The sequence below is a fragment of the Aedes albopictus genome, chromosome 1 (genome assembly GCF_035046485.1).
Source record: "Aedes albopictus strain Foshan chromosome 1, AalbF5, whole genome shotgun sequence".
Classification (NCBI taxonomy): Eukaryota; Metazoa; Arthropoda; class Insecta; order Diptera; family Culicidae; genus Aedes; species Aedes albopictus.
In genome coordinates, this window is record NC_085136.1 from 325,067,620 (window position 1) to 325,081,593 (window position 13,974).

General features: G+C 44.2%; 1 protein-coding gene across 2 annotated transcripts in view; it reads left to right on the plus strand.

The window, feature by feature from the left end:
• The window catches only part of LOC109416092 (uncharacterized), a 38,241-nt gene extending 38,013 nt beyond the window's left edge, over nucleotides 1-228 (plus strand). For both annotated transcript variants that reach the window (XM_019690060.3, XM_019690061.3), the window contains one exon: nucleotides 109-228. In XM_019690060.3, coding sequence (XP_019545605.3) covers nucleotides 109-174 — 66 coding nt within the window. In that variant the 3' untranslated portion in view covers nucleotides 175-228. The remainder of the gene's footprint in view (nucleotides 1-108) is intronic.
• The last annotated feature ends 13,746 nt before the right edge of the window (nucleotides 229-13,974 follow it).

Sequence of the window (13,974 nt, forward strand, 5' to 3'; positions counted from 1 at the left end):
AAAGATCTCATTAGCCAGGTTCAAATTCGATATCCGCGGACCATGTCTTACCTATCTCCTCCTTGGTTGTCATTGCTTAACTCATCAGTTTCTCTTCTCATCCAACAGTGCTCCCGACAGGAGGATTGCTGCTCCATGAGATGTCACTCGTACCGGCGCAAGTGTGTCACGTAAAGGAGAGGAGAGATGCAACGCGTCGTACACATCTAGTAGACGTGCACACACACGCAACAAACAAACATACATACAAATACATAATAGAGGCGCGCGCGAATGGCGAGGAAGTTGATCAGTAGTTATCAGTGCTGAGAGGAGGAGCATGCTGAAAGGTGGGAGAGATGTCTCCCATGGAAAGAACTTGAAATGTTTTTTTTATTGATGGAGGAAGGTGGCAAAACGAAGGGTAGTGGATTTCGTGCTAAAAGTAAATTTTAATGGAATCTACGGTTTTTTTTTATTTTCTAAAGTTTAAGAAAATCGATTGGGAGTTCATAGAAATGAGGATTCTTAATGAAAAGTTTTTTCGTTTGCACCTGAGAAAAGTATGAGGTTTTATAACGGTTTTAAAAGAGCATTAGATCCTTGATATAGCTAATTTTTTTCAGCTGGAATTCATTCTTGGTTTCACATCGGCTTTAAAACAATTGTTGTGCCTTCAAATCAGTTTAAATGCATATCTCGGCCCTTAATACCGCAATAAAACCAAAAATGAATCCGTCGACCCCACAATTTGAGACGCCGAACGACCAACAAAATTTATGAAATCGGCAACCATTTAGATTGTCAATATGGTGTTTTATGGAACAGCCGCAGCCGGCGACGGCGCCACCACCACCGCTTGAGCCACCTTCCTCCCTCCAGTTTGCTTTTATTTTATATTTTATATTCCCTTCAATCAACATTTTATTAAACATATATTTTGCTGCTGTGATGAAACACGATCCCACCCACGACCTGGATGGCGGGGATCTGTTGAGGAGCAAGAGTGAGCATGAGCGCGAGTGTGAGTGCGATAGCGAGCGAAAGCGAGAGAGAGAGCGAAACAGCGAGAATGCGATTTAGTGGAAATAAATCATAAATGAAACAAAACTCTGTGTTTGATATCGTGGTTGATTAGAGATGGATTCAGCGCAGCGGTTTGACGGAGAAGAACCTCCGGGTAAAGGCTTGCATACGGGATCAAAGATTGCGAGTCTCTCTGTGGTTCCAAGCTAGATGATGTGATGTGCACTGCTGCATCAGATGGTGGTGCATCTCTGTAGGATTCAGCCTATACGCTGCAGCTCTATTTGATGATGGAACATTAATATGGCAATCCTTGCGCTCGAACCGACCGAGGCGAGACTGGATCATATACACTCCCGTTCAAAAGTTTGGGGTCACCCCCTCAAAAACATGTCATTTTTTTAGGCCCATATCTCCGCCAATTTGCGTCCGATTTCAAAACCCTAGGTTTCATTCAAAAGATAATAAGTCAAAGAAACTTTGAACATGATTTAAAAGAAACTTTTTCAAAAAAAATTGGTATGTAAACTTAACCCAAAGTTGCCAAATTTTCTAAAAAATAAATATAAACTTACGGCACTGTCGCTGGAAATTGGGTCGACCAAATTTTAAGATGAGAGCGGTAATATGACCCATTTTCTATTAGCTTTCAACTGCTTTTTACAGAACTTAGCTAAAAAATCTAGAAAAAAAGTTATTAAGTAAATTATTCTTTGATGTCATCGACCAAAAGTTTGGGGTCACCCCTCAAAATGCTGTATCGGTCAAAAGTTTGGGGTCACTATCGTAAAACATGGAAAAGTGATTTGTTGATATCTTTGTCATCTTTCATTCAATTTTAATTCTTCTTGGCTTATTTGAAACAAAATTAATGATACTTACTGCATAGACATTGAACCACACATATTTGTTGAAATTTACATACTTAAACTTAACGTAAAGTTGCCTCATTTTTTGAAGCGTGATAAAATGTACTAACTTTACATAACATTTTTATATACAAAAATCGTTAAATACGTTAAGTTGAAAACATCAAACGTAAATTAAGTTAATTATCTTTGAAATGAGCCAAAAATAATTAAAATTGAAGTATAGATGACGAAGATATCACCAAATCATTTTTCCATGTTTTACGAAAGTGACCCCAAACTTTTGGCCGATACATCATATTGAGGGGTGACCCCAAACTTTTGGTCGATGATATCAAGGTTTAATTTACTTAATAACTTTTTTTTCTAGATTTTTTAGCTAAGTTCTGTAAAAAGCAGTTGAAAGCTAATAGAAAATGGGTCATATTACCGCTGTCATCTTAAAATTTGGTCGACCCAACTTCCAGGGACACTGCCGTAAGTTTATATTCATTTTTTAGAAAATTTGGCAACTTTGGGTTAAGTTTACATACAATTTTTTTTGAAAAATTTTCTTTTAAATCATGTTCAAAGTTTCTTTGACTTATTATCTTTTGAATGAAAGCTAGGGTTTTGAAATCGGACGCAAATTGGCGGAGATATGGGCCTAAAAAAATGACATGTTTTTGAGGGGGTGACCCCAAACTTTTGAACGGGAGTGTACCTACAACAGTCTCTCCCATGACTAGCGCATGTTCAATTAGTCCGATGGATGCTAAATATTTATTCATGAACGGGATATTGCCCGGTTACGGAGCCATGGCTTAGTCTGAGCCAGGTTTCGCGTTCCATTGCTAGGGCTAGGACATTTTTATGGCGATTGAAAGCGCTCATCCATGCATATTGCCGTGAAACAGGCTGTATTTATTCACAAGCAATCAATGCTCAATGGATAATTGATTTCTCATGCATATGTTGTGGTTGATTTACTTTGTATAATATTCTTGGTAAACTGTCATCGTCTATAGTGAAGAGTAAATAAAAACAACATCATTTGTAGAGGTATGAAAAGATTCTCGTAGATGCGGCTTAGGGGATTCCCAAAAAGTTACCAGAGAGCCCAAGAAGGGAGTTCCATGGGGTTTTAGAGGCGTTCCAAGGGGTTGTTTCAGGAGATTTCAGCAGCCTTCTAGGGCGTCCTGTCAGAATTCGATAAGATTTCTATGGGATTACAGGGGTTGAGTCTTGTGAAAGATTCTCTCAAAATGTTAGGCAGGATTCTCTCAGAATTCTGAGATGGATTCTCTCAGAAACTTGAGAAGAATTTTCTCAGCATTCTGAGAAGGATTCTCTCAGAATCCTGAATAAGACTCTCGGAATGCTGAGAAGGTTTCTCTCAGAATGCTGAGAAGGATTCTCCCAGAATGCTGAGAAAGATTCTCTCAGAATCCTGAAAAGGATTCTCTAAGAATTCTGAGAAGGATTTTCTCAGAATCGTGAGAAGAATTCTTTCAGACACCTGAAAAAGATTCTCTCAGAATCATGAAAAGGATTCTCTTAGAATCTTAAAAAGGATTCTCTCTGAATCCTGCACGGAAAGATCGATGTACACAGAGCAAGGAGTAACCGCAGACAGACGTTCAAGTTTGAATCAGCAGCTTGTGTAAAAAACATGGCCGCCACAAATTGCCAAGTGGCAATCAGCGAACAGATGGCGCTAGCGACGTTCATATTCAATCGCTGCCTCACATGTGCGTTGCGACCAACAACTGTCACCACGGTCGTCTTCCAGCCGGATGGCGGGAAAAGACCGCACGTGTTGCACGCTAATAATGTTTCCACATAATTTGTGCAGAGTAAATGACTTTTATTTAATGTCTAAAATCTTTTGCACAAATTAGCGCAGGACTCTTGTAAAATAATTTACACAATCTTACTTTTATTTTGCATAGATTTGCTTGAATAAAACTGCCTTAGAATGAACTTCACTCGCATTGGGAAATCTTTGTGAATGTGACACAAATGTAGGAATGATTTTGACAGTGTTTGTTTTGATTTTATTTTTCGGTGGGTGGTGAATTGGGTGGTAAGTAAGCGGCTGGAAGCACGTGGTTTCTCAAACTGTCAACTGCACGCGACTGCACTGTGGCAATCGGTTGCCTAGGTGTCGCTAGTGAAAATTTACATAGAAAATTTGAATAAATTTGTTCGAGCTAGAACGTCTGTCTGCGGAGTAACTTTCACGCAGCGTTCGAAAAGACAAAAGATTTCATGCAAACTTGTGTGAAAATTCACGCAAATTTGTGTAACACCGGATCAGCATATTTTTGGTGCTGATCCAGTCGTACGCAAATATGAGTGGAAAATCCTTTGTCTTTTCGCAAGTTACTCATTCGCTGTGTACTTTCGTTTTAGGGTGTGCACCCTTAAATGAAACAACACAGCACACGAGTAACTTTCACGCAGCGACCGAAAAGACAAAAGAATTTTCACGCAGATTTGTGTAACACCGGATCAGCACATTTTTTGTGTTGATCCAGTGTTACACAAATCTGCGTGAAAATTCTTTTGTCTTTTCGGTCGCTGCGTGAAGGTTACTCGTTTCGCTGTGTACATCGAGTTCTGCGTGTGGGCAGAATTCTCTCTGAATTCTGGGCAATATTCTCTCTGAATCCTGGGCAGCATTCTCTCTGAATCCTGGGCAGGATTCTTTCTGAATCCTGGGCAGGATTCTCTCTAAATCCTGGGCAGGATTCTCTCTGAATCCTGGGCAGGATTCTCTCTGAATCATGAGCAGGATTCACTTGGAACCCTGAGCAGGATTCTCTCTGAATCCTGGGCAGAATTCTCTCTGAATCCTGAGCAGAATTCTCTCTGAATCCTGAGCAGGATTCTCTCTGAATCCTGGGCAGGATTCTCTCTGAATTCTGGGCAGGATTCTCTCTGAATTCTGAGCAGTATTCTTTCTGAATTCTGGGCAGGATTCTCTCTGAATCCTGGGCAGGATTCTCTCAGAATCCTGAGCAGGATTCTCTCAGAATCCTGAACATGATTCTCTCAGAATCCTGAGCAGGATTCTCCCAGAATCCTGAGCAGGATTCTCTCAGAATCCTGAGCAGGATTCTCTCAGAATCCTGAGCAGGATTCTCTCAGAATCCTGAGCAGGATTCTCTCAGAATCCTGAGCAGGATTCTCTCAGAATCCTGAGCAGGATTCTCTCAGAATCCTGAGCAGGATTCTCTCAGAATCCTGAGCAGGATTCTCTCAGAATCCTGAGCAGGATTCTCTCAGAATCCTGAGCAGGATTCTCTCAGAATCCTGAGCAGGATTCTCTCAGAATCCTGAGCAGGATTCTCTCAGAATCCTGAGCAGGATTCTCTCAGAATCCTGAGCAGGATTCTCTCAGAATCCTGAGCAGGATTCTCTCAGAATCCTGAGCAGGATTCTCTCAGAATCCTGAGCAGGATTCTCTCAGAATCCTGAGCAGGATTCTCTCAGAATCCTGAGCAGGATTCTCTCAGAACCCTGAGCAGGATTCTCGCAGAATCCTGAGCAGAATTCTCGCAGAATCCTGAGCAGGATTCTCGCAGAATCCTGAGCAGGATTCTCTCAGAATCCCGAGCAGGATTCTCTCAGAATCCTGAGCAGGATTCTCTTTGAATCCTGAGCAGGATTCTCTTAGAATCCTGAGCAGGATTCTCTCAGAATCCAGAGCAGGATTCTCTCAGAATCCTGAGCAGGGTTCTCTCAGAATTCTGAGCAGGATTCTCTCAGAATCCTGAGCAGGATTCTCCCAGAATCCTGAGCAGGATTCTCCCAGAATCCTGAGCAGGATTCTCCCAGAATCCTGGGCAGGATTCTCCCAGAATCCTGAGCAGGATTCTCCCAGAATCCTGAGCAGGATTCTCCCAGAATCCTGAGCAGGATTCTCCCAGAATCCTGAGCAGGATTCTCCCAGAATCCTGGGCAGGATTCTCCCAGAATCCTGGGCAGGATTCTCCCAGAATCCTGGGCAGGATTCTCCCAGAATCCTGAGCAGGATTCTCCCAGAATCCTGAGCAGGATTCTCCCAGAATCCTGAGCAGGATTCTCCCAGAATCCTGAGCAGGATTCTCCCAGAATCCTGAGCAGGATTCTCCCAGAATCCTGAGCAGGATTCTCCCAGAATCCTGAGCAGGATTCTCCCAGAATCCTGAGCAGGATTCTCCCAGAATCCTGAGCAGGATTCTCCCAGAATCCTGAGCAGGATTCTCCCAGAATCCTGAGCAGGATTCTCCCAGAATCCTGAGCAGGATTCTCCCAGAATCCTGAGCAGGATTCTCCCAGAATCCTGAGCAGGATTCTCCCAGAATCCTGAGCAGGATTCTCCCAGAATCCTGAGCAGGATTCTCCCAGAATCCTGAGCAGGATTCTCCCAGAATCCTGAGCAGGATTCTCCCAGAATCCTGAGCAGGATTCTCCCAGAATCCTGAGCAGGATTCTCCCAGAATCCTGAGCAGGATTCTCCCAGAATCCTGAGCAGGATTCTCCCAGAATCCTGAGCAGGATTCTCCCAGAATCCTGAGCAGGATTCTCCCAGAATCCTGAGCAGGATTCTCCCAGAATCCTGAGCAGGATTCTCCCAGAATCCTGAGCAGGATTCTCCCAGAATCCTGAGCAGGATTCTCTCAGAATCCTGAGCAGGATTCTCTCAGAACCCTGAGCAGGATTCTCTCCGAATCCTGAGCAGGATTCTCTCAGAATCCTGGGCAGGATTCTCTCAGAATCCTGGGCAGGATTCTGTCAGAATCCTGGACAGGATTCTCTTAGAATCCTGGGCAGGATTCTCTCAGAATCCTGGGCAGGATTCTCTCAGAATCCTGGGCAGGATTCTCTCAGAATCCTGGGCAGGATTCTCTCAGAATCCTGGGCAGGATTCTCTCAGAATCCTGGGCAGGATTCTCTCAGAATCCTGGGCAGGATTCTCTCAGAATCCTGGGCAGGATTCTCTCAGAATCCTGGGCAGGATTCTCTCAGAATCCTGGGCAGGATTCTCTCAGAATCCTGGGCAGGATTCTCTCAGAATCCTGGGCAGGATTCTCTCAGAATCCTGGGCAGGATTCTCTCAGAATCCTGGGCAGGATTCTCTCAGAATCCTGGGCAGGATTCTCTCAGAATCCTGGGCAGGATTCTCTCAGAATCCTGGGCAGGATTCTCTCAGAATCCTGGGCAGGATTCTCTCAGAATCCTGGGCAGGATTCTCTCAGAATCCTGGGCAGGATTCTCTCAGAATCCTGGGCAGGATTCTCTCAGAATCCTGGGCAGGATTCTCTCAGAATCCTGGGCAGGATTCTCTCAGAATCCTGGGCAGGATTCTCTCAGAATCCTGAGCAGGATTCTCTCAGAATCCTGAGCAGGATTCTCTCAGAATCCTGAGCAGGATTCTCTCAGAATCCTGAGCAGGATTCTCTCAGAATCCTGAGCAGGATTCTCTCAGAATCCTGAGCAGGATTCTCTCAGAATCCTGAGCAGGATTCTCTCAGAATCCTGAGCAGGATTCTCTCAGAATCCTGAGCAGGATTCTCTCAGAATCCTGAGCAGGATTCTCTCAGAATCTTGAGCAGGATTCTCTCAGAATCCTGAGCAGGATTCTCTCAGAATCCTGAGCAGGATTCTCTCAGAATCCTGAGCAGGATTCTCTCAGAATCCTGAGCAGGATTCTCTCAGAATCCTGAGCAGGATTCTCTCAGAATCCTGAGCAGGATTCTCTCAGAATCCTGAGCAGGATTCTCTCAGAATCCTGAGCAGGATTCTCTCAGAATCCTGAGCAGGATTCTCTCAGAATCCTGAGCAGGATTCTCTCAGAATCCTGAGCAGGATTCTCTCAGAATCCTGAGCAGGATTCTCTCAGAATCCTGAGCAGGATTCTCTCAGAATCCTGAGCAGGATTCTCTCAGAATCCTGAGCAGGATTCTCTCAGAATCCTGAGCAGGATTCTCTCAGAATCCTGAGCAGGATTCTCTCAGAATCCTGAGCAGGATTCTCTCAGAATCCTGAGCAGGATTCTCTCAGAATCCTGAGCAGGATTCTCTCAGAATCCTGAGCAGGATTCTCTCAGAATCCTGAGCAGGATTCTCTCAGAATCCTGAGCAGGATTCTCTCAGAATCCTGAGCAGGATTCTCTCAGAATCCTGAGCAGGATTCTCTCAGAATCCTGAGCAGGATTCTCTCAGAATCCTGAGCAGGATTCTCTCAGAATCCTGAGCAGGATTCTCTCAGAATCCTGAGCAGGATTCTCTCAGAATCCTGAGCAGGATTCTCTCAGAATCCTGAGCAGGATTCTCTCAGAATCCTGAGCAGGATTCTCTCAGAATCCTGAGCAGGATTCTCTCAGAATCCTGAGCAGGATTCTCTCAGAATCCTGAGCAGGATTCTCTCAGAATCCTGAGCAGGATTCTCTCAGAATCCTGAGCAGGATTCTCTCAGAATCCTGAGCAGGATTCTCTCAGAATCCTGAGCAGGATTCTCTCAGAATCCTGAGCAGGATTCTCTCAGAATCCTGAGCAGGATTCTCTCAGAATCCTGAGCAGGATTCTCTCAGAATCCTGAGCAGGATTCTCTCAGAATCCTGAGCAGGATTCTCTCAGAATCCTGAGCAGGATTCTCTCAGAATCCTGTGCAGGATTCTCTCAGAATCCTGTGCAGGATTCTCTCAGAATCCTGAGCAGGATTCTCTCAGAATCCTGAGCAGGATTCTCTCAGAATCCTGAACAGGATTCTCTCAGAATCCTGAGCAGGATTCTCCCAGAATCCTGAGCAGGATTCTCTCAGAATCCTGAGCAGGATTCTCTCAGAATCCTGAGCAGGATTCTCTCAGAATCCTGAGCAGGATTCTCTCAGAATCCTGAGCAGGATTCTCTCAGAATCCTGAGCAGGATTCACTCAGAATCCTGAGCAGGATTCTCCCAGAATCCAGAGCAGGATTCTCCCAGAATCCAGAGCAGGATTCTCCCAGAATCCTGAGCAGGATTCTCCCAGAATTCTCCGAATCCTGCTTAGGATTCTCTCCGAATCCTGCTTAGGATTCTCTCCGAATCCTGAGCAGAATTCTCTCAGAATCCTGGGCAGGATTCTCTCAGAATCCTGAGCAGGATTCTCTCAGAATCCTGGGCAGGATTCTCTCAGAATCCTGGGCAGGATTCTCTCAGAATCCTGGGCAGGATTCTCTCAGAATCCTGGGCAGGATTCTCTCAGAATCCTGGGCAGGATTCTCTCAGAATCCTGGGCAGGATTCTCTCAGAATCCTGGGCAGGATTCTCTCAGAATCCTGGGCAGGATTCTCTCAGAATCCTGGGCAGGATTCTCTCAGAATCCTGGGCAGGATTCTCTCAGAATCCTGGGCAGGATTCTCTCAGAATCCTGAGCAGGATTCTCTCAGAATCCTGGGCAGGATTCTCTCAGAATCCTGGGCAGGATTCTCTCAGAATCCTGGGCAGGATTCTCTCAGAATCCTGGGCAGGATTCTCTCAGAATCCTGGGCAGGATTCTCTCAGAATCCTGGGCAGGATTCTCTCAGAATCCTGGGCAGGATTCTCTCAGAATCCTGGGCAGGATTCTCTCAGAATCCTGGGCAGGATTCTCTCAGAATCCTGGGCAGGATTCTCTCAGAATCCTGGGCAGCATTCTCTCAGAATTCTGAGCAGGATTCTCTTTTCAGGATTCCGAGAATGCTTCTCTCTGAATTCCAAGATGGATTATCTCAGAATCCCGAAAAGGTTCTTTCAAAATCCTTAAAAGGCCTCTCTCAGAATCTTGAGTAGGATTCTCTCTGAACCCTGCACAGGATTCTCCCAGAGTTCTGTTTCTGTTTAAGAAAGTTTACGGTGGATTGAAGGAAGTTCACGGGGATATCAGGAGACATCAAGGGCTTCCAGGAGCGCTCTAAATTGCTTGAGGGACTTCATAGGGAATTCGAGGTATTGCAAGACGTTAGTAAAGTAAGTCAAGACATTCTATGGGACTTCAAAAAGCTTCAGGGGTTGCAGTGGAGAGCTAAAGGGATCATGATGAACCTGTGCTTATTTGTGGTCCGCTCTGAGGATGTTAATACTTAGTCGGATGTGTTAAGCTTGTAGGAGTTGCAACGCATTTCAAAGCGTTTCAGTGGATTTCAGGTTGTTTCAGTGCGTTTCAGTGTAAAAGATAGATTTTAAGTCTAGTCTATGTGTAACGACCCGCTTATTGCGGCCGTTACTGTAACTTAGCCCATCCGTCTGTCTCAGCAAGGTCGCTCGGTTGTTTCTCAACAACCGACGTTACCTTAACCTTGCCTAACTAAATATGCCCACTTGCATTTCTGTTTTGCAGAGTGTGGCCAAACCAAAACATTGAGAGCGTAAAGGGGTCTTGCGTGGCCTGTTTTCTGCGCAGTGTCGTTTGGCAGTGTCTCGACGTTGGCGCGTCGTCGCCGTCGGTCGTTGGTTTCCTAATTGTTCTCTGCTGGAAGCCGGGAGTGTTTTTCGCGAGTTCTTTCTGATCGGATTGATAAGTTGTAGTTGTGGTCACAATGTAGCAGTGTGTGGATTTTTATCGCGAACCACTGAATGGTCCATGCTCAGCAAGTGATACATTCGCGAATGTAACATTTCATGAACCAACATGATCGGGAACGCTCCCCGAAATGCTGTTCATTCTCTTGCCCGGTTCGATACGAGAGCGCAATCAAGAGAGAAGATGCTCGATGACGCTAATAAAAGTGATGCATTCGGTAAGAATATTTCATTGCCATAATTCTTTTTTTATTGTGACTACACAACCTGCAACGTCATGAATACAGTTAAATTAAATAGTATTTCACGTTTTTAAAGCGAAAACGCATTAAATACTGATGAAAATAACGATTATTCACAGTTGCCCCAAGCAAACGATGAGCGATCATCGGTAAGTGTTACACTTAGCGATGCCCGCTCATCGCCGCAGCTTGTTTATATCGGAGTATCCTCTTTGTGTTCCTTCGTGAACCATGCGACTCGACGAGAGAACATACACCGCTTGGTAATTGAAACAGAACCAACAGAAGGGAAGAAAAACTGCCGAGTGGTTCACTGATCACTTTTTCGTCCAAACACTGCAATGTAGATTAATAAAATAAATAAATGTGTAAAACAATGTAGTGGACAGTCTGAGTGAATCCGAAAAAGACCAGTGCCGTGACCGCGCACGGCTCTACATATGGAGGGTCTCAGAGGCTTTAATGCTTGAGTCTCTTCAAAATTATTCAGTGGATTTCACGGGGTGTCCAAGAGTTTCAGAAGGTACCAGCAGGCTTCAATTGAGTGTAAAAGAAGTTTATAGGGAGTTCAGAGGTTTATTAAGGTTTAGGAAGTCTACGGCGCCTTAGGGAGATTTTCTCCTTGATTTTCTAAGATTTTTTAAGGTTGAATACCTGAATTATATTTAAGTTCGGGGATTTCAGGATGTTTCAGAGAACTTCCGGGGGTTCATTATAGTTCAATGAAATACCGGTTGTGCCTAATTGAGTCATTGCAGGGCATTTCCGTAGATTTCAGAGGTTTTCACAGAGTTTCACTGGGCTCCCGGGAGTCTCAAAGAGATTCGAAGAAGTTTAATAGAAATCGGAGGAGTTTTCTTCGAGACGTTCAGTGGTTTTCGGTGAGTTTTAGAGGGCTTCAGGGTTAGGGGGTTCAAGGGCGTCCAGTAAAGGTCAATGAAAGTCTAGGGGGTCTGATGAGGTGTGGGGTTTTATGGCACCTCAAACAGTTATTGTACTCAATGCTAGACCGCATATAGTTGCATGACTGTCAACTTTGTACATAGTATATCTTATGATCATCACTTATGCTTGTAGAATCAATTAGCAATGTCCAAGGTAGCTCTTGATCTTGGAATTTGACGCACCAAAATTAGATCATTCAATCATTTTGCTGTACAACAGCTACTACTGCAAATCAAAACTACACAGTTCTTCACCACATTACTGGTTTGCGGTAATAGATGAGCAAAGGAGCGCTAGACTTCTGCTTAATAGTTGAATAATCTTCAAAATAAATCTGACAATTTCCCCGGGCTGGGATTCTATCTATGTAGCTTAGAAATCAACTTTAATGATCCTATTTTCAGCATGTAAACGCTTCTACTTGCAGACATCAATCCAGATTGCATCTGTAACTATTCGTAACTTGAAAGGAAAGCTTCCTCATTCAAACAAACATACCACACACAGTCAGCCTCTATTTAAGATTTGTCCCAGAAGTGACATACACACGAGTACAGCACAGGCGTGATTATCCATGTGTGGATAGTGTCATGGTGCTCATCATAAGCCCATTCTTAGATTTCCAACTGTTTCATCCTTCTGCATGGCTGCCATCAACTGGCTGTTTCACAGACATAGGGTAAGGCAGAGCGTCAAACATAAATCTTAGCTTCCTACACATAACATCAAACGCCTACGAGTTTATGTCAGTAAGCTTTGAAGTATGATTTAAAACCGGTCAAGCATGTTCAAATCTACCGAACTATTTTTGCATTCATACCACAAGTTGAAGTCCTGAATCCCCTAAATCGTTGCACTGTGCACTAGTCAACTTCCACCCATTGCGATGAAAACATCCGGCAAACTATTCCTGCACCTCAATGGTCCGGGTCCGTGTCCGCCTTCGCAAGTAACGCAACGGTGTGATCCAATTTTTCCTGCCATCGTCTCCTCTTATCATCTGAATTTCGCTTCCGGGTCTTTTTTTTTTGTCCACACAAAAAAAAACTGTCGGGACCGCCGGGAAATGACTAAACGTGCCCCACTTTTGGATTCGCACGGTTCCCGGTTTATGCCCGGCGGAGATCTACTTCTCCACCGCACCGGAGGGCTGAGGGCTCCGAGCATCACACGCGGCGATGGCCACCAGAGGGATTGACGGCGAGGGGTTCATCCACTTGAATTCATCATTTAAAAGCCAATATTTAAATTTCTCAACCATGAAGGAAGGTCGTCCTCATCACCGCGCACTGTGGGATTAACCGAGGACAAATCAGAAGGTTGGCTTCAGAGATACGTTCTTCTCGATTTGGGAAACCCTTTGCATGACCACAGTTGTCTCGGTGAAGATATTTATGGATCTAGGAATTTTGTCCACTATTTTTTTAGTTCATATCTTGATGTGTAGGACAGGTATCAAGTTGCAGATTGTGAAGCTCCGATGCTTCACCTACCGTGTCCGGTTGCGTTTGGCTCGCAGTTAGTCAGATTTTTAGACTCTCTCAAGAATTGGAGCACCACCGACGACCGCATGGAAAAGTATGTCGAACCGTAGCAGACCCGTCCTCTGTTGAATGAACTCCACAGTGCACAAGGGATGATGGAAACATTTGAAACTCTAGCCCGCCATCGTCTACGACGACGACGACGACGATGAGTCCGTAGGCTAGCTGCCCAACCGGAGAGAGCATCACGTGTACACACAGACCCATGAATGGCGACGACGACAGTGGTGGTTGAAAGTAAAGAGCACTTGAACTCAAATGGTTTCTAAATGACTTTTTCATTCTAGGGTAATTGTTCCCATCGTTGTGGTAGTACCTATTGTTGCGGTAATGGCAATTGAGCACTTTTTCGACTGAAATGTTACCAAAAGGTATTTTTAATAGATGTATGGTGCTTAAATTATGATATTGCACCATTTGTTTGCTTAAGATTTGCCCAAAAACCTATTTTAAAAAAATATTTTCCTAAATGTGTTTGCTGCTGTGTTCCTATTGTTGCGGTAGTGTTCCTAATGTTGCGGTATCCCATATGATTTAAATGGGATACCGCAACAATAGGAACAAAATACCGCAACATTAGGAACACATACCGCAACATTAGGAACACAATGTTCTTTCAGATAAAAACGAATAAAATGCTCATAACAACATCAAAGTGGCAATATTTCGTTATTTTCCCGTAGATTAAGGATGGATTTTATTATTTGCAATTCAATCCATGTAAAAAGTTTGCTTGGGGCGATACAATTGTGGTTTAAACATAAACCCAGCGCTTAACTCCTCCATGATCGGATCAATTACCCTATTTACAAACGTGCATAAAAAATGTATAGAAAACCGAAGAAGCAGCAGCAGCAAAAGG